The 27,470-nt window shown below is 37.1% G+C and overlaps 1 protein-coding gene and 2 long non-coding RNA genes across 4 annotated transcripts in view; 1 reads left to right on the top strand and 2 right to left on the bottom strand.

The window, feature by feature from the left end:
• The first annotated feature begins 139 nt into the window (after positions 1-139).
• On the top strand, positions 140-5,158 carry LOC118680239 (uncharacterized). Its single transcript, XR_004975736.2, has 2 exons — positions 140-2,747; positions 2,803-5,158. It is a non-coding gene; the product is annotated as an uncharacterized lncRNA (long non-coding RNA).
• The window catches only part of Dbp80 (putative ATP-dependent RNA helicase Dbp80), a 37,592-nt gene continuing 14,008 nt past the window's right edge, over positions 3,887-27,470 (bottom strand). For both annotated transcript variants that reach the window (XM_014240393.3, XM_070110590.1), the window contains 9 exons: positions 24,695-24,826; positions 23,899-24,094; positions 18,684-18,798; positions 18,450-18,627; positions 14,822-14,923; positions 14,627-14,762; positions 14,415-14,577; positions 4,109-4,222; positions 3,887-4,047 (listed from right to left, as the gene is read on the bottom strand). In XM_014240393.3, coding sequence (XP_014095868.2) covers positions 3,908-4,047; positions 4,109-4,222; positions 14,415-14,577; positions 14,627-14,762; positions 14,822-14,923; positions 18,450-18,627; positions 18,684-18,798; positions 23,899-24,094; positions 24,695-24,826 — 1,276 coding nt within the window. In that variant the 3' untranslated portion in view covers positions 3,887-3,907. The remainder of the gene's footprint in view (positions 4,048-4,108; positions 4,223-14,414; positions 14,578-14,626; positions 14,763-14,821; positions 14,924-18,449; positions 18,628-18,683; positions 18,799-23,898; positions 24,095-24,694; positions 24,827-27,470) is intronic.
• LOC138857583 (uncharacterized) lies at positions 11,995-14,408 on the bottom strand. The gene is made up of 2 exons (XR_011396706.1): positions 14,034-14,408; positions 11,995-13,933 (listed from the first exon to the last, which is right to left on the bottom strand). It is a non-coding gene; the product is annotated as an uncharacterized lncRNA (long non-coding RNA).

Raw genomic sequence — 27,470 nt, 5'->3', positions numbered from 1 at the left:
TTACTTCTTGAAAACCACATGTAGAAAAAATACTCCCTTTTCTACGTCCTTATGTTTTCGCTTTATTAACTAACAATTACTTTTATAATCAAAATTTACTATTTTAAATATTTTTTCTGTATAAATTTAGCACTTACATGTTTGCGCGCACCAAATTAATACAATTGATTTGAACTGAATATTCGTTTTTCAAAACGCTCATTTCCACTCGGAATTCATTTTAAAAAAATAAGGAAATTAAATAGTGAAAGTGAAATATAGAACACCGAATGTTGGATTAAAAGTGGCTTTGTTAAAATCCACTCGAAAGGGAATTACAGAATCTGCCCGATAGATCTAGATTAAATAAAAGTTTGGAATCGACAACATACTTATAAGAATCAATAATTGTCCGAATATCACGTTTCTAGATTTAAAACATGTATGGCATTTGGTTGTTGTCTTGGATGCAGTCAGAAATATACTGAAAAAGTTTTCTTTACACGATCTGAGCCCGTATATAAACTGTCAAAGTCATTGTCAAAGGTTTGTCATATCCTGAATATATGAAAAGTGCGTTGAAGCTAACACCAAAAACGAAAACAAAAATTTTGTTTGTCGTTCTGTCATCAATATATTTACCATTATTAGTTCACGAAAACATTCGCTAAACGCACTGATGACCAGCGAGAGAATGATAATAATAACAGTCGGAAAGGCATTACAGCTTTGCGTTCTACAATAAAGTGGATAGGCATAGAATGGAACGAGTTCGGGCGCATCGATCATAACAGCAGCGCGCATGGGAAAATGAAACTAATTGATTCCGCAGATGCAAAGCTTCAGTGAACCTAGAACGAGATCAATCTCTAACGATACGGAAATAGATTATAATGCCAAAATTCGATTAATGTCAATAATTTGTCGACATTGTAAAGCTTAAAATACAGATGTGAATCTGTGAGATTGTTGTTGTTGCCACTGTTGCGGCTGGTTATGCAGTTAGTTCATTTAAAGCTTTCTTATAAACTATATTATTTCTCTTTTTTTGCGGTGTGAAATTCGCCGGGTCATATATTAAATTACAGTTTCCTTGGACTACATATTTATTATCGACGATTCGTTCCAAATTTTGTCATCGTAGCTAGTAGCCTTCACGAACTCACGAAAAAGAACAGAGTCTTTGATTGGAATAAAGAACAGGAAGTGGATTTTCAAACGCTGAAGAAACGGCAGTTTACTGCGGAAATGTTAACATACACGTTCCCAGGATCAGCGTTTATTTTGGATACTAGTGGGTATGCAGTAGGAGGAGTTCTATCACAAGTCATTGGTGGGCATGGGACGGTAGTTGCGTACTACAGTCAGACAATAAGCAAGATAGAGAGAAATTATTGTGTAACTCGGAGGAAATTACTGGCGTTGGTGAAATGCAGCAAACGTTTTCATAAGTACCTTTATGGCCAAAGTTTTCACGTAAGGACAGATCATGCAGCATTAAAATGACATGCAGCACATTTCAATAACTCAGAGGGAAAGTTGGCACAATATATTGAGGGACTCTTAAGTTCTCTATAGAACATCGCAAAGGTAGTAATCATGGAAATGCGGATGCGATGTCCCACCATCCTTGTAGCTTCGAATGCAGACATTGCTCAAAAGCTGAGACTAAACAAGAAATTATAGATGTCCGATTAATGACAATCATACCAGACTGGGATAAGGAGGAACAACGGAAATGTAAAAGCAAGAATATCCAGATTTGAAATGTGTAATACATGGATTGGAGATGAATAAACGTTCAACGAGAGAAGAAATAGCTGCATAATGTCCAGTCGCAAAGGCGTATTGGACACAATGGAATAGTATGAAGTGTCTGGGTGCTTGCATCGCAGGGAAAGCGAAGTACGGCAAAGGTCACGAGCTCTGATGATTGTTCCGAAAGTAAGTGGAAGACACATGGGTTTCACTAAAACCTAGGGGAAATTTAAAAACGATTTTATTGGGTTGATTGTCATCAATCAGTTACGGAGTGGATCGCCAATTGTGCCGAGTGCATTGCAGCTAAAGGGCCGAGGTCCAGGAGTCATAGCCAGATGAAGTAGTACAATTCAGATGTGCCGTTTGACCGAATTGCAATGAATGTCGCTGGTCCATTTCCCACCATTAAGTTAGGAAACAAGTATGTTTTGGTAGTCATGAACTATTTCAGCAAATGGCCAGAGGTATACGCAGTTCTTAACCAAGAGGCAGAAACAGTAGCGGTCATATTCATTAACAATTCTAATAGAATTTCATTCTGAACAAGGGAGGAGTTTTGAATCAGCGTAATTGTACCAGAATCAGGGTATTCGGAAAACCCGTACAACTGCACTACATTTGCAGTATGATGGCATGGTAGAACGATTCAACCGAAAGTTGGAAGAACATTTGACGAAAGTGTGAACGAGTATCAAAAATATTGGGATACCAATATATCGGGTACGTTCGAGATGGCAATCACGACAGCAGTGTTGCAAGTTTGTCAAAGTAATACGTTCTGCGTGAGTTTATGGCAACACTTGCAGCAGCATCACGTTCTACTGTCACTTTTTGCGCGCAATTTATGCAAATAATCGGCAACATTAAATTTTTGTCTGCACATCAGCAAATAGTCAACACAGTTGCTGTACTGCTGTAATTATTACATAACTCGAAAGCACCCATCCTTGTTCCCGATGGCTTATCGGTTTGCTGTACATGAAACAACAGGACAGACTCCAGCAAGGGTAATTTTTAGTAATAATCTTTGGCTACCGATTGATTTACAATTTGTAATTAAAGCCAACGGAGGAAAACATGCCATGGTAGTGAAGCACATACAGATCATTAACCTTGGACATTGGAATAAAATGCAAGTGTATCGTCTGGAAAGCCTTGCAGCGGTTGGTACTGCGAATATGTCTAATGAAAATAGAATCGACGATAAATTGCTGGAATCAACTCGACAGCGAAATTGTAGTTACCAGACTTTTCGAGTGGCGAAGTTGTGTTTACAATCTACAACATACGGGCTGCCGGATTGTACAGCAGGTACACAATTTCGATTAGAGTGCTGCTTAATAAAGAACTATAAGCAATTAGGTGTAAACGCGAATAACGAGTGATAAGTTGTTTAAATTAAAAAAAAAATGTGTATAGCCATTAAATTGGGACTTTTATTTAACAATCTGGTTATCGAACTCAAGAGTGAGTTACAAGGTAGACGATTTATTAAGAAATCCGTTACAGTATTCGTCACATATAGCGTAACGTCAAAGAGAAATTATCGAAATTTAGAAAAAAAAATTGAAAAACTATGATAACGCCCAATTGTATCTGACGTCGTTATTTGTTGTTTTGCAGAAAATATGTGAACAATTTTATGAATTTAAGTTCTAGCTTTGGACGTCTGGTGTACCATACTTTTTCTTATTTAGAATTATAAGTCCTTCCATACCTTAAATGCATACTCTCGCCAGAAAAAGTCTGTGTAAACGCTAATATTATATCTATTCTCTATTTTCTTTCATTAAAAAATCACTTTTATATACTAAATTTTAGAGCATAATCATATAACCAAATGTAAAAGTGTCGGAAAGTTATAGTTTTACTTGTTTTCGTAAAAGTAGCCTTTTTAAAAGGTTTTGCTGTGGTGTTGGTCGAATGGAAATTATAGAGTCCAAAATGGACAAATATGCATACCTTAACGAATTAAAAATAAACTTGAAGCAATAAACGGAAAAATTGGGTTTTGGAAGTGACTCCTATTTTCTACAGGATAACAAATGTTTTTTCTATTCGTCCATATGTTTTTTTTTCCAAATTCCAATTTGTTGGAAATAATTACTACAAATGTGAGTTTTTGAATCAAGTAAACACAAACATATACGTAATTTATAACATTTTATTAATATCCAATCTTTTCAATTTCATCTGAATTGGCTGTATCCAAAAGCTGAATAGTTTTTTTAAAATGGTTTTCAATGTACTTGCAAATATTCATAGACTTCTCTCCATCAACCAGATTAATTGCTATACCGTTTTTGCCTGAAAAATATTACGAAATGAAAGCTGTTTGCAATTTGTATATGTAAATTTTTATATTTACCAAATCTTCCAGTACGACCAATTCTATGTAAATATGTTTCGCAATCAGCGTTCCCCTTTGCATCCATGGGTAAATCGAAATTAACAACAATCGTAACCTGTTCAATGTCAATACCTAGACGAAATGAACTTGTAAAATTAAACTCGTACATTAAATGAATGAAATGCAATCTTAAGTAAAAGATTGAATGATATATAACTTCACAAATGGGTGACAATAGGAACCCATTGGATCTAAAGTATGTTTTATTGCATGAAATGGCAGGGAGTTTATGGCCGCCAACTATTGTATCAGTTTTTTTTTTTTTGCGTTTAAACAAAAAAACAATATAATCATGGTAGTTGCTAAACCTGATAGTTGTCGATTTTTACTATCAGAGAGAAAACAAGATTTAATGATTAATTAATGATGTGACGTAATAATGATTATATATTGAGCTTTACGATTTTCTTCACCAATAATAATTAATTTTGATTAATATACAGGGGTGTGGTAGAATCCTAACAGATTCGCGTAGTTGTCACAATTGCAAACCAATTCTGGATTTCAATGGTGTCACAGAACTCGTTTTCGTCTTTTCGAAAATACGCAATACCAATATTCGAATCAGCTGTTTACTAATGTGACAAAACTTGCAAATGAATGAATTTCGGAACGTTTGATAAATTTAAAATACTGAACAAAGTGCACTAAAGTTTACGATTGCCGATATTTCAGCTTTTATTTTATTGGAATAAAAAAGCAACGAAAATATTATATTAAAAGATCACCGTAATCCACTTGATGTACCAGGGGAATCGCATGTGAAATTTGGCTTGCATTTACTTGTATGCTTGTATACATGCTTACTTTACCGATTTATATCACATTATCGACTGAATAAAGACGCATTTGGGAGTTAAATTACGTTTTTTGCGTTTTGTAAGGCTTCCTATAAAAACTCTGGATGTTTGCCACAAACTAAACAATTATGACATTTTGGTTTTATGTTTTCCCTTATAGAAATAAAGATAAATTAAATCGTAACAATAATAATTAATAAATAATTTCGACACAAAATTCGTGTTTTCATAGACAAAAGAGGTTTTCACGCGAAAACTTGTTATATGTGTTATCATACATACAAAATCTGTCAAACGAGAACACAGTTTTCGCTGAAAACCCCTTGAACTTACATTCCACTCATTATAATCGGTGCCTTCTCTAGTTTAATCGATATTATTAGAAGACATATTTTGCCAGCCCTAAATGTCAGTTGACAATTTGTTTACATTCCATAATTGACCTAAACATACCCTACAAGAAACTGCTGATGGGTTCACCAATACACTCACATTTGATATGTCAGTACTGTTAATTTACATTTGCATTTTTAAATTCAGAACTATCCACTGATTGGAGAAAGGCGTACGCAGACCTATTGAGAGGAGGAGATGGCATCAAGTGAATATTTATTTTTATATTTTCATATTTTATTATATTTTTTGTTGCATTCCTTTTTATATTTAAGTATATTATTATTACTATTTTTGATTAAAAGTTTGAAATTTATTAAAGAAATAAAAATTATATTATCTACTGCGCAAAAGAATTTTTCACTTCTGTTAGCGTTTCAGTCATAACTGACAATTTTCAGCTATGACGGATTTATGGTCAGCAATGACTCAGAAAAATCAAAACAAACAAACAAAAAAAAACAAGGATCAAGAAAAGGCTAGAAACTTTGTTGTGCGCGCTGACAAAATTTTTTCAGCTATGACTGTCATATTACCCATCAGATGACCGTCACTGTTCTTGTAGGGTACATAACAAATGTAAACATGTGTGAACTGTCAACGAAAACTCATCGAAAACACACAATGTCGGTCAGAACGACTTTGGTTGACAAACCACAAATTGTGTTTTCAAGAGGATTTCAATTCGGTGCGAACATAGTATTACATTTCAAATCTGTCAGCGACTGACCTCCTGTTTTGTTTCTGATAATAAACTCGATAAAATTGGATTCCGTGACACCTAAAACCGATACAATTTCTATTTTGAACGTCAAACCAATAATATCTGAATTCATGACACTTTCTACGTTTTTATCCATTTTAAATCTGATTCCGACAACTATCAGTTTCTACAACACTCCTGATTAATCGTAAATAATCATTATATTTGAGCAAAAAAAAAACTTAAAATCACAAATAATGACTATTTATGGAAATCAAATAATGATTATGATATTAATTTTTTTTTTTAATAGAATAGATTATTTATGATTTTTATTTCGTTTTTGCACAAAATAAAGCTAACTTTTGATTGTACGCTTTTTATAAAGTGTTTTGCTAACTTCGTTGTATACTCTTTTAGAAAAAAGTAACATATATCTTCTTTTTCTCTTTTGTGAATAACACAAAAATTTGATAACACCCATATTTGCGACAGAAACAATTCTTGGAATAACTTTCATGTTTTGGATTCGATAACGATAAAATATAGTCATGCAAACCAGGACATAATCCTGTGTGTGAAATTTCACGGCCCTATCTCAATAATTACGCATGATATTATTTTTTCTAATTTTCGGAGGGGCGGAAAAGGCAATGCCATAACATAAATTTGATCCTTGAGATTTGTTCTGAAAGGACATGCTACGAAGTTAGCATAAGAAACCTGTGATCTAAAAACGAGTATTATTTTGACCAAAAAAAAAAATCTCAAATAATTATTCATGGTTTTTAGTTCAAATCTAATTATTAGCGAGGATTTATATAAAATTAATCATTATCGGTGGTGGAAATTATAAAAATCCGAAATTAAACAATCATCACCGAAATACTGAGATCATCGAAAAAGAATTAACGAGATATTATCTGTTTTTTGAATTTTTTTTTTGTTTTGTCAATTGTAAGTAATTGATTTTTTAATTTAAAAGTCGCAACAATTAACGACCAAATATGATTAATCAGATTTACACACCTATGTATGGCGGAAGGCCAGTGTATCATAGTTGTCGTTATGCTTACGTCATACAAATGAATTCAAATTATTCAAACAATAAAATTTAACACTAATAATAAAAAACGGGTGCGCAAAATAAAATTGCAACGATTGTTATGGAAGATGAGTTGAATGCAGAAGAAATTATTTGAAGCGGTTAATGTGAATTTATTAAATGGCCCATTTGTCTAGCTTCAGAAATGTTGTGAACAAATCTTTTCCTAATGAAAGCCTTCCAATCCATCTAAACCTGATGAAAAATTAGCTTAAAAGAACATCTTTTGAAAAACAAAATTACTGGTTTTACCTTCTTCCAGGTGGATCATGTAACGGGTGTTGTTCTTAGACATGTTGTTTTCAATGAGGCAAAAAATTTTGCGAAATTGATATTTTTAACAGCTGTTAATTGACTTATACTCAGTTTGGTTTGCCATTTTGTGATGAAGAGATTAACTCAGGAATAACTTTTGAAAATCGTTAAAATTTGTTACTAAAATAATTGGTCGGTTCGCGCGACGTCGAATATTCGGTCGACATAATCGCCCCACAGAGGAGGTAATTCGAGCAACCATGGATCATTTTCATACTACGTTTACTCTAGTTGAGAATACGCAACCTCAGAGACGCCGTACAGAGCGCACCGAAAGCGCTATTGTTATAGAGGAGCAGAGTTTTGAAGAAGACCCGAATGAGTCCATCAGCCATCGCGCGCAATAATTGGATCAGTGCCATCCACTTTATGGAAGATTTTAGTTTGCGGGCTTACAAAATTGAACTCGTGTAAGGACAGAAACCATCGCCCCAATTGCTATAAAAAGTGGTCTAAAATTTGGCCTCTCAGTTGGAATTTATTCGCGGCGGTCACTTGTCCGAAATCATTTTTAAAACATAATGGAATTATGGAAATAAAATTATCTTATATACGTTTTATTACTTCTTGAAAACCACATGTAGAAAAAATACTCCCTTTTCTACGTCCTTATGTTTTCGCTTTATTAACTAACAATTACTTTTATAATCAAAATTTACTATTTTAAATATTTTTTCTGTATAAATTTAGCACTTACATGTTTGCGCGCACCAAATTAATACAATTGATTTGAACTGAATATTCGTTTTTCAAAACGCTCATTTCCACTCGGAATTCATTTTAAAAAAATAAGGAAATTAAATAGTGAAAGTGAAATATAGAACACCGAATGTTGGATTAAAAGTGGCTTTGTTAAAATCCACTCGAAAGGGAATTACAGAATCTGCCCGATAGATCTAGATTAAATAAAAGTTTGGAATCGACAACATACTTATAAGAATCAATAATTGTCCGAATATCACGTTTCTAGATTTAAAACATGTATGGCATTTGGTTGTTGTCTTGGATGCAGTCAGAAATATACTGAAAAAGTTTTCTTTACACGATCTGAGCCCGTATATAAACTGTCAAAGTCATTGTCAAAGGTTTGTCATATCCTGAATATATGAAAAGTGCGTTGAAGCTAACACCAAAAACGAGAACAAAAATTTTGTTTGTCGTTCTGTCATCATTATATTTACCATTATTAGTTCACGAAAACTTTCGCTAAACGCACTGATGACCAGCGAGAGAATGATAATAATAACAGTCGTAAGGGGATGACAGCTTTGCGTTCTACAGTGAATTACAATAAAGTGGATAGGCATAGAATGGAACGAGTTTGGGCGCATCGATCATAACAGCAGCGCGCATGAGATCCATAAGGTATAAGGGAATGAGGTAGTGAGAGATATAAACAACTGCTATTTTACTCAACTGTCCTATGATGGAGTAATGGAAGCATACCGGATGAAAAGATGGCGGCAATAAACCGAAGATTGGGTTGATGACCGGTTTATAAAGCCGAAGAATCTGTAACAATTGGGTAAATGTCAATAATTTGTCAACATTGTAAAGCTGGCTTGTCTCAGCCTACATGCCGCACGACGACGAGGTGGAACCACCTCCGAACTTGCTGAGGATGGCTTTGGCAGAGGCCAGACGCAAAGGAGCCGCGGTTCTAATTTGCTCGGATGCCAACTCAAGGCACACCGTCTGGGGGAGCTCGGATACAAACGCAAGAGGTGAGTCACTTTTTGATTTCATTTGTGATGTAGACCTTTTTATCTGTAATAGGGGAAACTGCCCTACTTTTGTGACAGCTAGCAGGGCGGAAGTCCTTGATGTCACGCTAGCCTCTAGGGAAATTGCTCCCTTGATCTCGAAATGGAGAGTTCTAAACGACCACTCCTTTTCTGATCATAAATATATTGGGTTTAGCTTGGACGCCTCGCGCCCGAAGCATAGAACCTACAGAAACTTCAGGAATACCAATTGGGTCCTGTATTGCAGGAAGCTTCGATCAGCTCTCCCAACCGCGCCTGACAGGGATTCGATCCTATCTGCGGACGCGATTGAGGAGCTCGTCGAGGTTTTCCGCTCTGTCAGCAGATCTGCTCTTGAAAGCTCCTGACCTCTGAAAACTCAGAAAAGTAGAGGGAAACCCCTTTGGTGGACTTCGGAGCTAACGGAGATCAGATCTTCGAGTAGACGACTCTTAAATAAAGCCCGTAAAAGTGGCTCTAGCGACGACTGGGCGTTGTACAAGGCCGGATTGGCCATTTACAAGTCCGACTTGAAGAAAGCCAAGAGGGCTTCGTGGAAAGCCTTCTGCGACAGTGTAGAGGGTTGTCACGATTCCTCAAGGTTTAGACGCATTCTTGCGAAAAATCCTACTCCGGTGGGGTATCTAAGAAATGCAGATAGCGGGTGGACTACGAGTAGCATGGAGTCGCTGAGGTTACTCCTAGATGCTCATTTTCCACGAAATCGCTTTGCTGAAGAAGTGCCACTGGGGGAGCTTCAGGAAGGCTGTACAGCCTTCTTGGACCTTCTAAATGAGCGTCATCTTACCTGGGCGCTGAAATCTTTTAAGCCCTTTAAGTCCCCGGGTCCTGATGGCATCATACCGGCGCAACTACAAAGAACGGTTAAGGTGTCATGCAGCTGGCTGGCCCCTATCTACGCGAACTGTGTTAGATTGGGCCAAGTCCCGAAGGCCTGGAGACAGGTTAAGGTTGCGATTATTCCGAAGGCCGGTAAAAGCTCTCATGTCGGTGCAAAAGATTTCAGACCCATCAGCCTATCCTCGTTTTTGTTAAAAACGCTGGAGACTTATGGATCTGCACATCAGGTGCAGAATACCGAGGGGTAAACTGTTACGAGCGCAGCATGCCTATATCAAGGGCAGGTCGGTCGACACTGCTTTGCATGATGTAGTGTCATGGCTGGAGACAGCGCTATTGCAAAAGGAATTTGCAGTGGGCACCTTTCTCGACATCGAGGGGGCCTTCAATAACGTTCGGCCAGAGGCAGTGGTTAAAGCCCTCGAAAAGTTTGAAGTTCGAACCTCAAACACCTCATTTTCAGTCTTCTCTGCGACAGAACAGTCGTAGCGGAGTGGGGTAGTGCTAAGTCAACCAGAAAGGTAAATAGGGGAACTCCGCAAGGAGCAGTACTCTCCCCTCTGCTCTGGATCTTGGTTGTAAACGACCTACTTATAGAACTCGAGGAGCAAGGCTGTCGAGTGATAGCCTATGCTGATGATGTGGTTCTTATGGTTAAAGGTAAATTCCTGAATACCGTCTATGAGCTCACCGAAGGGTACCTAAACGTGGTATCCAACTGGGCAAACAGAAGCGGCCTAGCCGTCAACCCAAGTAAAACCGAAATGGTTTTATTCACTAAGAGGTATAAGATTCCAAATGTGCCTCTCCCCTCCTTCGGGGGTTCACGTCTTCAACCTGTTGATAAGGTGAAATACCTAGGGCTCATCCTGGATAGAAAGCTTTCTTGGAGGCCGAACATCGAGGAGAGAGTCAAGAAGGCATCGGTCGCCTTATACTGCTGCAGGGGAGCTATAGGGAAAAGGTGGGGACTCTCACCAAAGGTGGTGTTCTGCCTCTACGAAACCGTAGTCAAGCCAATACTGTTCTATGGTGTGTTCGTCTGGTGGAAGGCGCTCAAAAAGACTACCCTGGCTAAAAAGCTTGAGCGAGTTCAAAGAGCGGTGCTCATCGGAATCTCCGGTGCACTGCGAACCACACCAACGATAGCTCTCAACGCTATATTAAATATAGCACCCGTGGACATTGCCGGTAGGTGCATTGCTGCGAGGTGTGCTATTAGGCTCAGAGAAGCTGGGCTTGTGAAGAGGTCCGAACAAGGACACGCCGCAATTCTCTCCTCCTTCACCTGCATTCCTGAAAATTTGGATCACTGCGTCACGAAGGCCTCTCGTGGCGGCTTTTTCTCTGCTGATATCCCGACGAGGGAGATGTGGAGGGGAAGAAGCCGCTGGAAAAGAGGCGCGGTGAGTTTTTTCACGGATGGGTCGAAGCTAGGAGGGAAAGTTGGAGGGGGGGTTTTCTGTAAAGAGCTCTCCGTCAATCTTTGCTTCAGGCTACCGGACCACTGTAGCGTTTTTCAGGCGGAAGTGGCCGCGTTCAAGGTGGCGGTAGAAGTACTGTTACGTAGTGTAGCTTCGTTTAGAGAGGTGAGCATTCACTCCGACAGCAGAGCGGCAATACAAGCCCTGAGTGCGCGAACCGTGCATTCAAAGCTAGTCAAGGAGTGTCTGTCCTCGCTAGAATTAGCATCAGGCTACTTCAATATCAGGCTCGTTTGGGTGCCTGGTCACAGAGGAATCGCTGGGAATTGCAAGGCCGATGAGCTGGCCAGGGGGGGTACCCTTGCCCCGCTCACATCGGAATGGGATCGAGTTGGTTCTCCACTAACGTCTTGCATTCTCGCTCTGGACCAATGGACCTCGCAGGAGCTCAGCAGACGCTGGTCGGCGACCAGCTCCTGCGCGATCCTTCTGGCCGAGAGTGGAGCGCAGGAGGTCGGGGGATCTTCTCGCCTTGAACAAAGTTCACCTCGCCGCCATGGTAGGAGTTCTCACTGGGCACTGTCCAATGGGAACTTATGCGGTGCGGCTTAGAATACTACCCGATGGCAGTTGTCAAAGCTGTATGGAGGAGGGTGAAGTGGAAACATTCCGGCACTTTCTCCTCCATTGTCCGGCTTTTGCTAGGTTGAGATTGAAACATCTCGGCAATCATACTTTTGGCGGTCCAGAAGATCTGGCCGAAACAGATATTGGCCATCTCAACAAGTTTGTCATAGGCACAAAGCGCTTTGTCGACATGTAAGGGTCTATTGATCCGGCTCATAGGAGTTTTGGGTACCACAACGAACCGGCGTTTAAGCTGTCCAAGTGTGATCCTTCTTAGGATCGACCCGCTAACCTAACCTAACCTAACCTAAAGCTTAAAATACAGATGTGAATCTGTAGGATTGTTGTTGTTGACACTGCTGTGGCTGGTTGTACAGTTAATTAACGTAAAGCTTTTTTATAAACTATATTTTTTGCCTTTTTTTGCGGTGCGAAATTCACCGAGTCATAAAGTAACTTATAAATATTATTTTAATTATATTAGGTATAGTAAAAATAAATCCGATCGGGTTCGGCTAGATGGCGTTAGGAAGATGACATTTCGGACTAAAAAAGCTTTTTTGACAGTTTTGTAATTGGTTGATTCAGTTTTGTTAGAGCGCACGTCAAAAATGAACACTAGCAAAGCGAAAATAGCTATATTGTACATTGTGTCTTCGATAAGGACTAAAACGCAAGCCAGGCGGCTGAAAATGTGTAACAGTCAATCATGCGCAATTTTGGTTTCGTCGATAACGTTCCGGTAATTTCGATGTCAAAGATGCACCACGCTCTGGAAGATCCGAAAAGACATGACGACGATTTCAAATTCAATTCAATGGCCATGCCTCCTCGGATTCGAAGAAGTGCGCGAGCTATTTCAGCCGGCAATTCACACTGCACTTTTCGGCACTTTTACCGAGGGGGAATTTCAGAGTGTCATCAACAAGGTTCGTCTAAACCCATTGGTCCTGATGGAATAAACATGCTGATGCTAAAACATTTAGGCTCGACGGGAGTAAGCTATCTCCCCAAGGTCGATAACTCTCTTTTCTCCAGTAGTAAAGACACTTGAGACCTTGCTACTCCCGACATTCACTCACTACCTGAGCCCAGCAGACCACCAGCATGGCTTTCGAAAAGTGCACAGCACCACCACAGAACTAAATCCACAGCGCCATATTCACGAACCGGGCGAAGTAGTACAGATTGGATCTTACCATTAAAGTCGATGGCATTAAAATTCCGGCTGTCAACAATTTTAAGAATTTTGGTGTAAAACTAGACAGGCTCATTCGCTGCATAAGACAGCCAAAATATAGAGCCGCAACAAAATCCTCAAGTACCCACCCAAGCAGAGATTAGATCATCGCTACAACAACCGAACTTGGGAAAAATGTCGATCTTAATTATTAAAATTAATATGTTAATAAGCATTGCTTAAAAACTGCATCTCAACAATAATTTTATGAAAGGCAAGTAAATTTTATTCGAAAAGTGTGTTTTAATAAAGTATTAAATGAACAAATATTATTGTGGAGACCTCTTTGGAATAAATTATACATAATACAAGACGGTTGCGTATAGCAAATTTTCATGTTCGTTGCTCAGCGACTGGTATCGCAAGATTGTTAAGTAATCGCCACTACGCCAAGTAGCCAACTTATTTGGAATATAAATTTTTAGCAATTTTAAAAAAATGTGCATTAAATTAAGTACTTCTTCGCGAAATAGAAAGTATGCGATCACTGCGTTGGTATTATAATCTAACTTATATGCTCATTTCATTTTGTGCAATAAAGGTTTGATAGCCAGTACTTTATTCACAGCTCTGTAAATATGTTAAAGTGTGTAGGGTAAACAGTAAAACACATGCAAAAAATGCCAGCAGATATTTTTTGATTTCCAAAATAATACAAGTATGAATATACCTTCAAATCCTGCTCATACTTCAAGAATTCTTTGAAATTAAAGATTTAATGTCAGGAACGATGGAGGAGCTGCCTCGGGGAGGGCATCCTGCGAAAATGAGAGACATGTTAGGTATCCTATATGTTTAACTGTATTCTCGCAATGAAATTGAGCTTTAAGATTTTTACGTAATAAAATACAAATAAATATTGATCTATTGCAAACTGAGCCAATTCCGAAGGTATGGAACCGCCGATTAATGAATTGGGTGAGGAAAGCGAAAGTGCATCTCTAGTCTAGTCGTTTTTTATTCAATAAAATTAAAAGCTTATGGGTCTACATAACCGCAACTGTTATTTGAGGAATGTTACTTGACACACGAAAATTTAGCTCGAACTAACCTCTTGAGAGTACGTTTGTCGTTATGAGAACTTTTTCGAGACCAGCCCTGAATCGATCCAAAACTGCAAGCCTTTGTTCCACCGTTAAATCTCCAGATAGTACAGCAACAGAATGGCCATCCGATGACATCTTTCCTGCCAGCCATCCAGCAGTTTTACGAGTCTAAACAAATTTTATTATTTTCTTCTAAAGTGTTTTTAATTATACATACATGACAGAATATGATAGCCTGACCTATTGTTATTCCGGCATAAATATTTTGAATTGCATTATATTTGTCTTCTTCATTCATACATTTCACAAAATATTGCTTTATATTTTCTAGCGACTCTTGCTCTCTCATAAGTCTAAAACAGTGAAACATAACAATACATATGGTTCACATTGTATACGTTTTCATACATACCGTATAATAGTAGGATCAGGTACTATATGCTGAGCGAAATTCATAACTTCCTTATCGTACGTTGCGGAGAAAAACAACATTTGACATTTCGAAGAAAGTTGTCTATTTAAAAATATAAAATTAGAGAAATTAAATACAATATAAATGAAAGATAAAAAAGAGTTTAGTGAACTAAAATCGTAACAATCTAAGAAGTCTGAATTATCTCGAGATATCTGAAGGTTTAATAAACACGTAACCACAATGTAGTCAAAGACTTAAATCTCTTTATATCTATTATGTTAACCGGGTAGGTTCACAATTTTAGTGGATGAAAAAATGCCAGATTTTATGGTCTCTATTTTTACATAGATTTTTTCCGATATCGTTATTGGTCCTGGTAAAACGATCTGATGTAGTTATATATTCAGTTACATGGAGAGTAGGCGCAATTATTGTCTGGTTTCGCACATGATAAAAACATTTTGAAATGAATCGGTTTACCAAATAATACGCGATTTTTGTACACATAGACCATAAATAGCAACGAGAAACTTATTTGCATACTTAATAGGAGTATTATTATATTACACTATTTATGAAAAACATAATGTTAAACTTAAGTTTCAGAAATTTTCAAAGATCTTTTATATTTCTGTTAAAAGATTCTTATTATAATTTTCACTGCCAACCAAAAACTCCTAAATCCCAGTGAAGTTTAATGAATGAATGGAGAAATTAAATAATAAGAAAATAATAATATTCTGTATTAGTCTATATCTTTGGTATGAAAATCAGGTTCGCCTCCACGCGGTGCATCCTGGATAACGCTAAATGACCTGCGGCCTTTGGATTTGACCTTTGCTCTACACGGACATAGCTTGGACTATTGGATGGATCGGTTTGAAACCTGAGCTAGTCGTGGTATTGTCACCTGAGTATGCAGGGGTGATACCCAGCAGAAATGGCTGACGGGCTAATGCCAGGGCCGACTCCGTCCCGTTAAAACCAGGGCAGCTTTCAGAGTATGTTCCCCTTCTGTCATCATTAAGTTGGTGTGGTAGCTGTTTGTTGAGATGAGTCCTTCTTTGCGCTGGTAGGCCCTAACCGCATTGCCTCATAAGGGCGTGCCTCGCCTTGGCCTTGTTACTGAGACAATCTTGGGACCATGGAAGGCGACCCAATTAAAATGAATAGCAAACACAACACAACTAAGAACGAGGGAGGAAGCAGGTCGAAGAAGTAGCGTTACGGATGGAGGATGAGGATCCTCCAAATTAAATTCCAGCACTCAAAAGTGGCCTCCGCCGATCTATTGCTTCGTCTAGGACGGGACGAAGTCGACGTTGTCCTTATCCAAGAACCGTGGCTGAGCAGCAGCGGTATCTCTGGTCTAAAGACAAAAGGCCATAAGCTCCCGGCTGCAAGCAGCACAGGTAGAACCAGAGCCTGCTTGTTGATCAGAAACGAACTTAACGTTTCTCTTTTGCCTAATTTCAGCGACGAAGATGTCGTCACTGCTAGACTGGAAGACAGTGCTGGAGAACTCTGGCTTGTCTCAGCCTACATACCGCACAACGACGAGGTGGAGCCTCCTCCGGACCTGCTGAGGAGGGCTCTGGCAAAGGCCAGGCGCAGAGGAGCCGCAGTCTTAATAGGCTCGAATGCCAATTCAAGGCACACCGTCTGGGGGAGCTCGGACATTAACGCAAGCGGTGAGTCACTTTTTGATTTAATTTGTAGTGTAGACCTTTCTATATGCAATAGGGGAACTGCCCTACCTTAGTGACAGCTAGCAGAGCGGAAGTCCTTGACGTTACCCTTGATTTCGGAATGGAGGGTTGCAGACGACCATTCCTTTATAGATATATTGGTTTTAGCTTGAACGCCTCGCTCCCGGAGCTCAAAACCTATAGAAATTTCAGGAATACCAACTGGGTTCTGTGCTGCAGCAAGCTTCGGGATCTTGGTGATAAACGACCTACTTATAGAACTCGAGTAACAAGGCTGTCACTCGACAGCTGATAATATGGTTCTTATGGTTAAGGGAAAATTCCTACATACCGTCTACGGGCGTACCTAAACGTGGTATCTAACTGGGCGAATAGAAGCGGCCTAGCCATCAACCCAAGTATAACCAAAAGGGTTTCATTTACTATCAGTTATAATATCCCAAATGTGCCTCTCCCCTCTTTCGTGGGTTCACGTCTTCAACCTGTTGATAAAGTCAAATACCTAGGGCTTATCCTCGATAGAAAACTTTCCTGGAGGCCAAACATTGAGGAGAGAGTTAAGAAGGCATCGGTCGCCATATATTGTTGCAAAGGGGCTATAAGGAAAAGGTTGGGACTCTCACCTAAGGTGGTGTTCTGGCTCTAGGAAACCGAAGTCAAGCCAATAATGTTCTTTAGTGTGTTCGTCTGGTGGAGGACGCTTGAAAGCTTCACACTGACTAAAAAAGCTCGAGCGGGTCCAAAGAGCGGCGCTCATCGGAAACTCCGGTGCACTGCGGACCACACAAACGTTAACTCTTATTGCTATTTTAAACATAGCACCTGTGGACATTGCCGGTAGGTGCATTGCTGCGAAGTATGCTCTAAGGCTCAGAGCTGCTGGACTAATGAAAAGGTCCGAGCAAGGACACGCCGAAACTCTTTCCTCCTTCAGCTACATTCCGGAAAATTTAGATCACTGCGTCACTGAGGCGGCTCTTTCTCTACTCATATTCCGACGAGAGACATGTGGATGGGAAGAAGCAGCTTTGGATCGAAGCTAAGAGGTGGAGTTTTCTGCAAGGAGCTCTCCGTCAATCTTAGCTTCAGGCGACCGGACCAAAACCGCAAGTGAAATTTATGAGCTTCTGAAAAAGCTTAATATTTCGAAAATTCACTATGTTTTTCCAAAAGTCTGCAGTTGATGATGGAAAGAGAAGTTCCTCGCATGGTTCGAACAAACTGGTCTTCTTCTGACAACGTGCTTGAAAAATTCTTTTTTTTTAGATGACAAAATTTTAACTGTTGAAGAAGTTTTTAATAAGCAAAATGTCGCATAATGCCGCTGTAATGGTTAGGTAGGGAGTCTCCTGTAAAGACGTTACACCTTTTCACTTCTGTGAAAAAGGAGTAAAAACGGGGCAAAAGTGTACAGCACGATGCTTTAGAAGGTGCAGTAAAGTAGTTAAGCTATACTCTCTTCAATGTAGAGCATTGAAGAAAGATTCTCCTCCAGCACAAAACAGCAAAATCCACACAGCAGTGGCTTAAAGGCAATATTCCTGGTTTCATAGCTGCAGACGATTGACCGTCTGAAAGTGCAGATTAGAATCCAATGGACTACAGTTTGTGGCCAGAGTTGGAGAACAATAGAAACTATGCGTGTTGCTTTATATCAATGGCCGAAACGTTTGAGAGCTTGTGTGAATGCAAAGGGTGACCACTTCGAATAAAATTTTGTTCATCGGTAATTTAGTATATATGAATATAATGTATTATAGTACAATTATGCACTAATTTAAAATTATTTAAATTTCAAAAATACAAAGCCACTTATTAGAACAAATAATACAATTCAAAACTACACACAAATTAACTACCTACATATATACATATATGTATATGTATATACGAAAAAGTTTTTTAATGTCACTTACTTATGAATTCGAATACATTGATCGTGGTGGCCTTGGGTTGCAATCATTACGTCTGCTTCGTCGAGAACAAACACCCGTATTTTTTTCAAATCAAAAACACGATATTTTAATCCCCAGTCCAAAATTTTTCCAGGTGTCCCAATTATTATGTGGTCCTTTAATTTGGTGTTTGGAGTAACTTAAATGAAATTAACATTATTGTATATATTTTGCTTTTCTACAAAACTCTATAACCTTCTTCACCACGTACAGCAAATTTTAATTTAATTTCTGGACAAAATTGTGCCATTCGAGCAGCTACCTCACCCGTTTGTATTGCAAGCTCATAAGTAGGCGAAATACAAAGCACCTGCAGATAAAGTAAAATAATATTTAAATTTATTGCGAACATTTTTAGTATCAAATTACCTTACGAGGGAAATGAAATAGACGTAAAAATATTATTTTTTAGTCACATATGTCAACGTATTAATAGACACAATAAAGCTACTGCTGTTTGTTGCATGCATAAGTAATTTTAAACTCCTCAAATATTTTATAGCAAGCAATGACATGAATTCTCAAATCCTTCTGGGTTCAATCATAGTTTAAGGACAAAAATATTGGAATTACTTGAAAAGCTTCCGCTTTTCTGCAACCAAAGGATCTATACTTAAAACTTAAACATTACATTTCACCGACTGATAAGAACTCCAAATTGAAAAGTGATCTTATAGCGGACACTTGAAGGTGTGGAACGAGTAATAATATTAAAGGCATGCAAACCGTATCGATCCATACGGACTTGAAGTTATACTTTGTAAACGGAGGTATATACATATATTTAAAATACATATAAAAGGTCAATTGGGAAGCCCCAACCTGACCAATAGAGGCGCTACTAGAATTAAATTCATATAATTTTAGTTAGCCCTTACCTTCAAAAGACGCGTGTATAAAATTGACAACCGTCAGATCATTACTTTGTGAATTATAGCATATTGAGTGAAGCAACTTTTGTTATTGTGAAAAAAATTAACGAAATGGATCGACAAAAACATCGAAAAAAAATCCACAAAATCAATTTTAATGACGTAAATTGAAATTGAATAATTGCAGGTACTCTAAAGATATCAACTGATCATATCACATATCATTCATGTATATTTGGGTATGAGAAAGGTCTGTGTAAACTGGATGCCACGCGAGTTCACTTTTGACCAAACAACTAGTTGATGATTCGGAGCAGTGTTTGGAGTTGTTCAAGCGTGATAAACCCAAATTTTTGCGTCCATATGTGGCAATTAATGAAACATGGCTCCATCATTTCACTCCGAAGTCCAATCGACAGTCATCCGAGTGGACTCCACATGATGAACCGGCTCCAAAGCATGGAAAAACGTAACAGTCGGCTGGCAAGGTTATGGCGTCTGTATTTTGGGTCGCGCATGGAATAATTCTTATTAACTACTTTCAAAAAGGAAGAACCATCAACAGCGACTTTACATAGCGTTTTTGGGCCGTTTGAAGGACAAGGCAAAGGACAAATCGTACTACCTACCAAAAAAACAAATTTTGCTTAAAAAAAAATGTTTTTTACTGTGGTAGGCCGGGGACTTTTCAATTGACCTGTTAATGCTTTCTTGGAATATTTATGCAATGGATATAAGCTATAGTAAGACTAGTTTACTGTAACAGTTTTTCCTGTTTTTATATTGTATAATCAAACTTTTTGTGGAATATTCAAATTCTTTTCATTCACGTTTAAATTTTTTTTAAAAACTATACTAACCGCTCCCTTAAAGTTTTCTCATACAGTGTGAGAATGGGTTGAATCGGATAATAACCACGCCCACCCCAATAAAAAATTTATGTCGAAGACAACTAAAAGTGCTATAACTTTCTAAAGAAAGTCGCTAGAAGCATTAAAGTTTACTGTAAAGATGGTACAGTAAGGATATGAACGTGGCGCTTCCCAAATTAGGTGAAAATTACATCTCGACCAATTTGAATCAAACTCTGCCCCAATATATCCTTAGTGGAATGGCTATCGAACACATTGTCAGGCCCGTTCATTATATCGAATTTTTCGTTAATTCAAGTACCCACCATACGGGGTATGTTTTCCAATAAAAACTAAGAAGGGTATCGGAAAATGGCAGTTTAATAAATTGTTTTATTGAGATCGTCGTTTACTTCGTTGGAATACGCAGATTACATTTGATGGCTCCTTTGTTGATCATATCAACCATTTGATCAGATATCAACCTCATCGAATCATGTATGAAATTTGTTCAACCCATCCATTCAAATTGCTGACTAAAAATTAAAGTCGAAAATATTAAATTAAAATATTAATTTGAAAAGGCTTAAGCATATAATTTAACGTTATTTATGTTTGGAAAAACCGAATTCAGCAATTGAACTTCATTCCTCATTGCCAAAGTATACTCATCTTGCCTTAAGAATGACGAAATAAGAAGATCATTCTTATTTTTTTTTTATGTTGTTCGTTAAACCAAGTACTAAAAAATTTACTTGTTTCGGTTTTCGTTAAAACGAATATTCTTTATTTCGGAATTTTTATACTGTAGAAACGAAGACAGTGGCAGTTGCTTTTAACTACGCAGGGCGCAAGACGTGCGCTGAAAGCGTGCGCATATATTTATGAAAGCAAAATAAACGATGTCCTTTAATAATAAGTGGTAATTATATTTTTGCTTTGAAAATAATATAAATGGATGTTTGTCCGTTGTTCTTAATTAAAAATGCAACGTTTTTTTTTTGTTACATTAATATTTTTATACAATACCAAAAAAAAAATTATTAATAATTGTGTTGTAAGTTCAAACAGATGCTTTAGAATGTCGCTTCTGATCTCTAGTCAAAAAAATTACATGTGAAAGCAACAACAAAGTTATCGAGTTCAATTTGTAACGAGTAAACGTAGAGGAGGTTAAAGTAAAACCAAGTTTAGTTTTGCGTATTTGATAGTAGATTAGTTTTACTATTGTAAATGGTTCAAATGTCTAATGAAAATACAAATTTCTTTTTTTCTTGTATTTTTAAAACTTAATACTTAAAATAATTATAGGTTGGTTACTGCAACGTTTTAAAACGCTAAAAAAAAAAAAGAATTTCTCCACTAAGAAAGAATTGCACATACGTCAGAAGACATGTTGCACAAGTGCTGCCCGATTGTTTGAGCATCTAGTATAGTTTGTTCGATTAGCTGTGCCGCGACGATGCTTAATTGCAGTCATAAAAAAATATTTCGAAAAACATAAGACGCGTAGAGCTTGAGTAACAGAGCGAAGGATACGGAATCCGCCGGCCGGCCGCTGCTTGTCCTTGTTTTGTTTCATTCATTCGTCCACTTGTCGTGCTTTCGCGCAGTCTTGTACTCGTCTCACTTGTTCTTTGTTGGTCTCGCTGCATTATATCAAACTCGCTGTGTTTAGTGTGTGTATATTTGGGTTCTAACGAGACCTTCTACATGGAAAAATTCGTAACCCATACGTCAACTGATGATCAACCGTCATCGAGTCAACCCGTCGTTAAAAAACAAAAAGTTATGAATACTAAACGGCAATACCATGAAGACTATTTAAAGTTGGGGTTTACTTGGACAGGAGACAAAGACGAACCAAACCCTTCTCTAGCTGCTAGAGAGTAACGCTTACGAATCGAAAACAGCTATTAATGTATTCAATATAAAGTTTGCGCAAATTTAATTGAAAAAAATTTATTGAACGCATATATTTATGAACGAATTTGATCATATAAAATAAAATTTATATTTTGTCATTGTCAAAATAAGCTAAGAAATATTACTAAGAGATGTGTTCAAAGAAAAATGTGAATTTTTATTGTTCGCGGGCTGTGTACATTCGATTATTTATATTTTGTTTTTGTTATAATCAGACACATGTTTATCATGTGCTTGCATTAGGAGGCAATTTCGAATAGTATTTTTTTTTTTTGACAACATAAAAGGTTAGACACGTTTTTGGGTGCCCTTCGTTTTTTGACTTTTGAAAGAAATGGATCAAAGAATACGTATTAAATTTTGCGTTAAAAATGGAAAAAAGTGATCCAAGGCACTTGAAATATGACATTCGGTGAGCCCACCTTGTCTCAATAAAATGTTTATAAGTGGTAGAAGCCCTTTACAGAAGGCCGAGAAGATGTTGATGTCGATGAGCATCCTGGAGGTGTGACCACGCCAACAAACGAAGAAGACATCGAAACAGTGAGAAAAATTGTTCTTGAAAATCGTCGAATCACTATTAGGGAAGTTGCAGAGGATGTTGGCTCATTCAATTCCATTTTCTTAAATGTTTTGCGCATGAAACGTTAGGCACCGAAGTTTGTTCCGAAATTGCTAAATTCTGAGCAAAAGCAATGTCGCATTAGTATCCCTTAGGAATTGTTGAATGACGTCAACAACAATCCGAGTTTGCTCAACTCGGTCATAACTGTTGACGAAACGTTGGTATATGGTTACGACGTCATAACCAAGGATAAATCATCCCAATGGAAGCTGCCAGATGAGCCAAGACCGAAAGAGCACGCCAAGTTCAATCAAGTGTAACGATTTTGTTCACTGTTTTCTTTGATTACAACAGTGTGGTGCATCATGAGTTCCTGCCAAAAGGTCGTACAGTTAATAGGGAATACTACAAGGAAGTTATGCAACGATTGCGTGAAAAACAAAACCGTAATCATCCCTCAACCACCGTATTCACTAGATTTGGCTCCCTGCGACTTTTTCCTATTCCCAAAATTGAAGAAACCAATGATAAAAAGCGTTTTGCCACAATTGATGAGGTCAAGTCAGAATCGAAGACAAAGCTGATGGTCATAACGAAAAGCGCATTTCAGAAGTGCTTCGAGTATTGGAAAAAGCGTTCGCACAATTGTATTATATCCGAAGAGGATTACTTTGAAGGGGACAAAATAGATATTGATGAATAAATAAGTACTTTTCAAAAAAATTCGAAATTCACCCTTTCCTCTGAACACACCTCGTAAATGTCACATTTACTGAAAAAACAATAAATAATTAGAATCAATATTCTCAGCAACGAACTTGCTAATTCTTTCTTTAAACAGCAAGAAGCAAGTAATGGCATACTCCCCTTACCAGTCGCAGCAGGCATTAAGGTCGAGTGTTGGTCACTTGAGGTGACAACCCGCAAGTTAGAAGGTACATTTGCTTCCTGCCACAAAGACCGGTAGCGCAGTCATGCATTGGTGGAATTGGACCACATAACATGATCTTGAGCTGACATTATCCAAGAATAATTACGTACACAAGTAGAATTCGTATACGGGCTGCGGAAGTAGGATGAAATATCTTACTTATGCTAGCAAAAAATAAAAATAATTAAAATACCCGACCCGAATGTTTATACGAAATAGTTTAAAGTTTTTGTTATTTTGTTTTTTAAGTTATATATACTTATACCTGTGGAAAATCCAATTTGATATCAACCCGACTCAACATTGCTAAAACGAATGCGGCCGTTTTACCGGTTCCAGACTGGCTCTGGGCTATCATATTTTGGGGAGGGTCCGCAAGTAATGTTGGAAGTGCTGTTTCTTGAATTTTGGAAGGTGCATTAAACCCCATAGCGTATATACCTTTTAACAGCTCGGGTTTTCTAAACATAAGAACAATATATATATATATATATATATATTTAAAAAATTAATGAGATCTTTATTAAAAAAACACCATAATGTCTTAAAATATTCCTACTTTTGATAATTTTGTCTTTCAAAGCAATAGGCGATCAATGCATTCTAAACTAAACGCTTAATATACTGCTATATTTATAGTTTAAACATTTTGGAATCTAAATCGCATGCATACGAAATAATTTACATCAATATGTGGAACCCTTTCTACACGTTTAATGCTTTCACGCCGTCAAAAAATATGGTAATTTGGAAGAATATCTAATAGTTTTTAAAGCTACTAAAATCAAAAATTTTGATTGAAAAATGCCGAAATAGATTGCGTTAGATTATCAGTTGCCAATATAAATTGAATCTTACATGAATAAGACTCTTTTATCAGATATATAATTATGAGTGTTCACTTTTATACTTTTAAATTTATTTTTAACAAATATGTATATATTAAACAATTCCTTTTTTAAACAATCTATTAATCAGTAATTCTGAAAACCTGAATTATATACTTATTGATTTTTTTATAAAAAGCAGTTGTCAAATAGGCAACACTTAAAATAACTTACAGGTGTAGCGCTTCAAATGTTTTTACGGAATGCAGTGGAGATTTGGGGTCCTTGCGTTGTACTTCTAAATCCAAAGTAGATTCAACAAGTCCTTTTCGAATTATCTTGAGAAGCAAACTTGTTTCAGCAGCACTATAAAAAAAAATTTTAAAATTAATACTTGTATTTGAAAAAAAATAGATGCAAACAAGGATGGAAGGGCTAAATACGGGAGTAGGAGAACATTTTATACTCTCGCAATATGCGAGGCTAAGAGATGATATATTTGTAGGTGTTGGCAAACCTTCATATTAAAAAATACTTCCAATATTCGTTATTTGATGAAACCGTGAATGAATAATTGGTTTCAACATGTTGGTAGGCAACATATTTATATAGGCTTGTCAAAACCTATCTTAGCTTGTATATTGAATTAGAGCCATTGCTAGTTCCTCGTTTTTATACCCTGAACAGGGTTTATTAAGAGTTGATGTAGCCATGTTTGTCTGTCTGCATATATACGAACTAGTCCCTCAGTTTTTATCTGATTTTATGCACCAGTTCTTTCCTCAGTAAGAAGCTGCCCATTTGTCGGAACGGCCAATATCGGACCACTAACAGGATAATTTTTAATTTGACGTAATATCTTTACGATATTTGGCAATAGTTGTCTAAGGCAGCAATGTAATCTCCGAAGAAATTGTTTAGATCGGATCACTAAAGCATATAGCTGCCATATTAACTGAACGATTAGAGTAAAGTGCTTGCACGGAAAACTTTTTTATTTGACAAGGTATCTTCACGAAATTAGGCATGGATTACTGTCTAAGATAACAATGTAATCTCCGAAGAAATTGTCCAGATGAGATTACTATAGCATACAGCTGCCATACAAACAGAACGATCGGAACTGTCTAAGCAACAATGTAATCTCCGAAGAAATTATTCTGATGAGATTACTATAGCATCCAGCTACTATACAAACTGAACGATCGGAATTAAAGGCTTATATTGAAAACTCTTTCATTTGACAATGTATCTGCACAAAATTATGCAAGGATTATTGTCTAAGACAGCAATACAATCTCCGAAGAAATTGTTCAAATCAAATTACTATAGCATATAGCTGTCATACAAACTGAACGATCGGAATCAAATGCTTGTATGGAAAACTTTTTCACTTGACGAGGTATCTTCACGAAATTTGGGATGGGTTATTATTTATGGCAATAATTCAATCTCCGAAGAAATTGTATAGATCGGATGACTGTAGCATATAGCTGCCATATCAACTGATCGAAATAGAGTGCCTGCATGGAAAAGGTATCGAGGTATCTTCACGAAATTAGATCGGAATCAAGTTCTTGTAAGAAACCTTTGTATTTGTGAAGTTAACGTTTTTTCTTGTTTTCATTCATAATAGTACAATTTTTGCCGAAAAAAGTAGTTGGCAATAATGATAAACCATATTTTGACAGATAAAAATGTAAACAAACCAAAATTACAGATTTTTGTGGATGAGCATTGGTTAAAACAAAGACAACGTAGGAATCTTTTTTTTCAGTTTTTTATATTCTACACCCAAAATAACCAAATAAATATATTTGGAGAGTAAACTGGCTGAACGTTGATTTGTCATATATGTACCTTATTTTTAGGAAATGTTTTCTATAGAAATATTGTTTTAGGAAATTGTTTACAATTATTGATAGTTATCTATACACCGAAAATATTTAATATTATATTTCTACCACTAATTATCTCAATTAAAAATAAACAAAGATTAATTTCTTAACGCAATAGATTGTACAATATTTTTGGTCAGTTCGTCTTTAGCGAATATAAACAAAATGGATGGTTTGCCAACGCGAGAACATAAAGTTGTCCGTTAGATAAGCCAACAACTATTAGCCACAAACAGACAACATTTGTTGTCCGATTAATTGATCGGTATTGCAAATGCCGATATAATTGGAAATTGAGTGCATTTCAATTCAATTGACACATCATTGGCAGCTATACATTTTTTCGTCGGAACTTGCCATTCAAACTGGTGGCTTCAATAATGTTTTCCATTAATTTTTTTAAGACTAACCTTGTGCCATTGTAAAGATGTAGTGGGTTCAAATTATGAGGCAAAATAACGCATGCCCAGCATATCCAATGAATTCAAAAAGTCGATTGGATAATTCACAGCTTAGTTGGCGTCAATAGATTTGTATGACACCCAGTCCCTTAGCAACAACTGTTATATCATTGAATTTAATCCTCTGACGTTCACATTATTGTTGCCAAAATCGCTCTTTCAGTCAGCCATTCACGATTTTTATATTATGTGTGTACATTGGGAAATATATTGTTAAGTATTTTGTGCATTGATGATTGTGCAGAAATCAGTTGGTAATTTTCTGCATCCAATATTTTCATGGACAAAAAATTTTCTATTGCCAATATCTAACAGTTGTTTTGCGAAAATTTCGACATTGTCTTCATGAAAAAATTTTTCATCCAGCTGATCCAAAAGGCTGGAATATATTCATAGATGATTGTTTTACCGTTCTGCAGATAATCAATCAACCAAATTCCTTTTGCATCCCAAAAAACTGATGCCATAACCATCTTTCCTTTGGTGGTAGATCCAAGTCTCATACATAGTTATAAAACGAAACAAGAATTCAGTTTTATTCTGCTTAAAACGCTCCAAATTATGCTGTTATTATTTTTGGTCGACCTTCGCGTGGAAATTTGATGAGTATGTACATATGTTTGCAGTCATAAGTTGCTTGTGTGACCCTAG

This window comes from Bactrocera oleae, chromosome 5 (assembly GCF_042242935.1).
Source record: "Bactrocera oleae isolate idBacOlea1 chromosome 5, idBacOlea1, whole genome shotgun sequence".
NCBI classification, from domain to species: Eukaryota; Metazoa; Arthropoda; class Insecta; order Diptera; family Tephritidae; genus Bactrocera; species Bactrocera oleae.
Note: the sequence above shows the minus strand (reverse complement) of the source record. Positions and strands in the feature narration are given on the sequence as shown.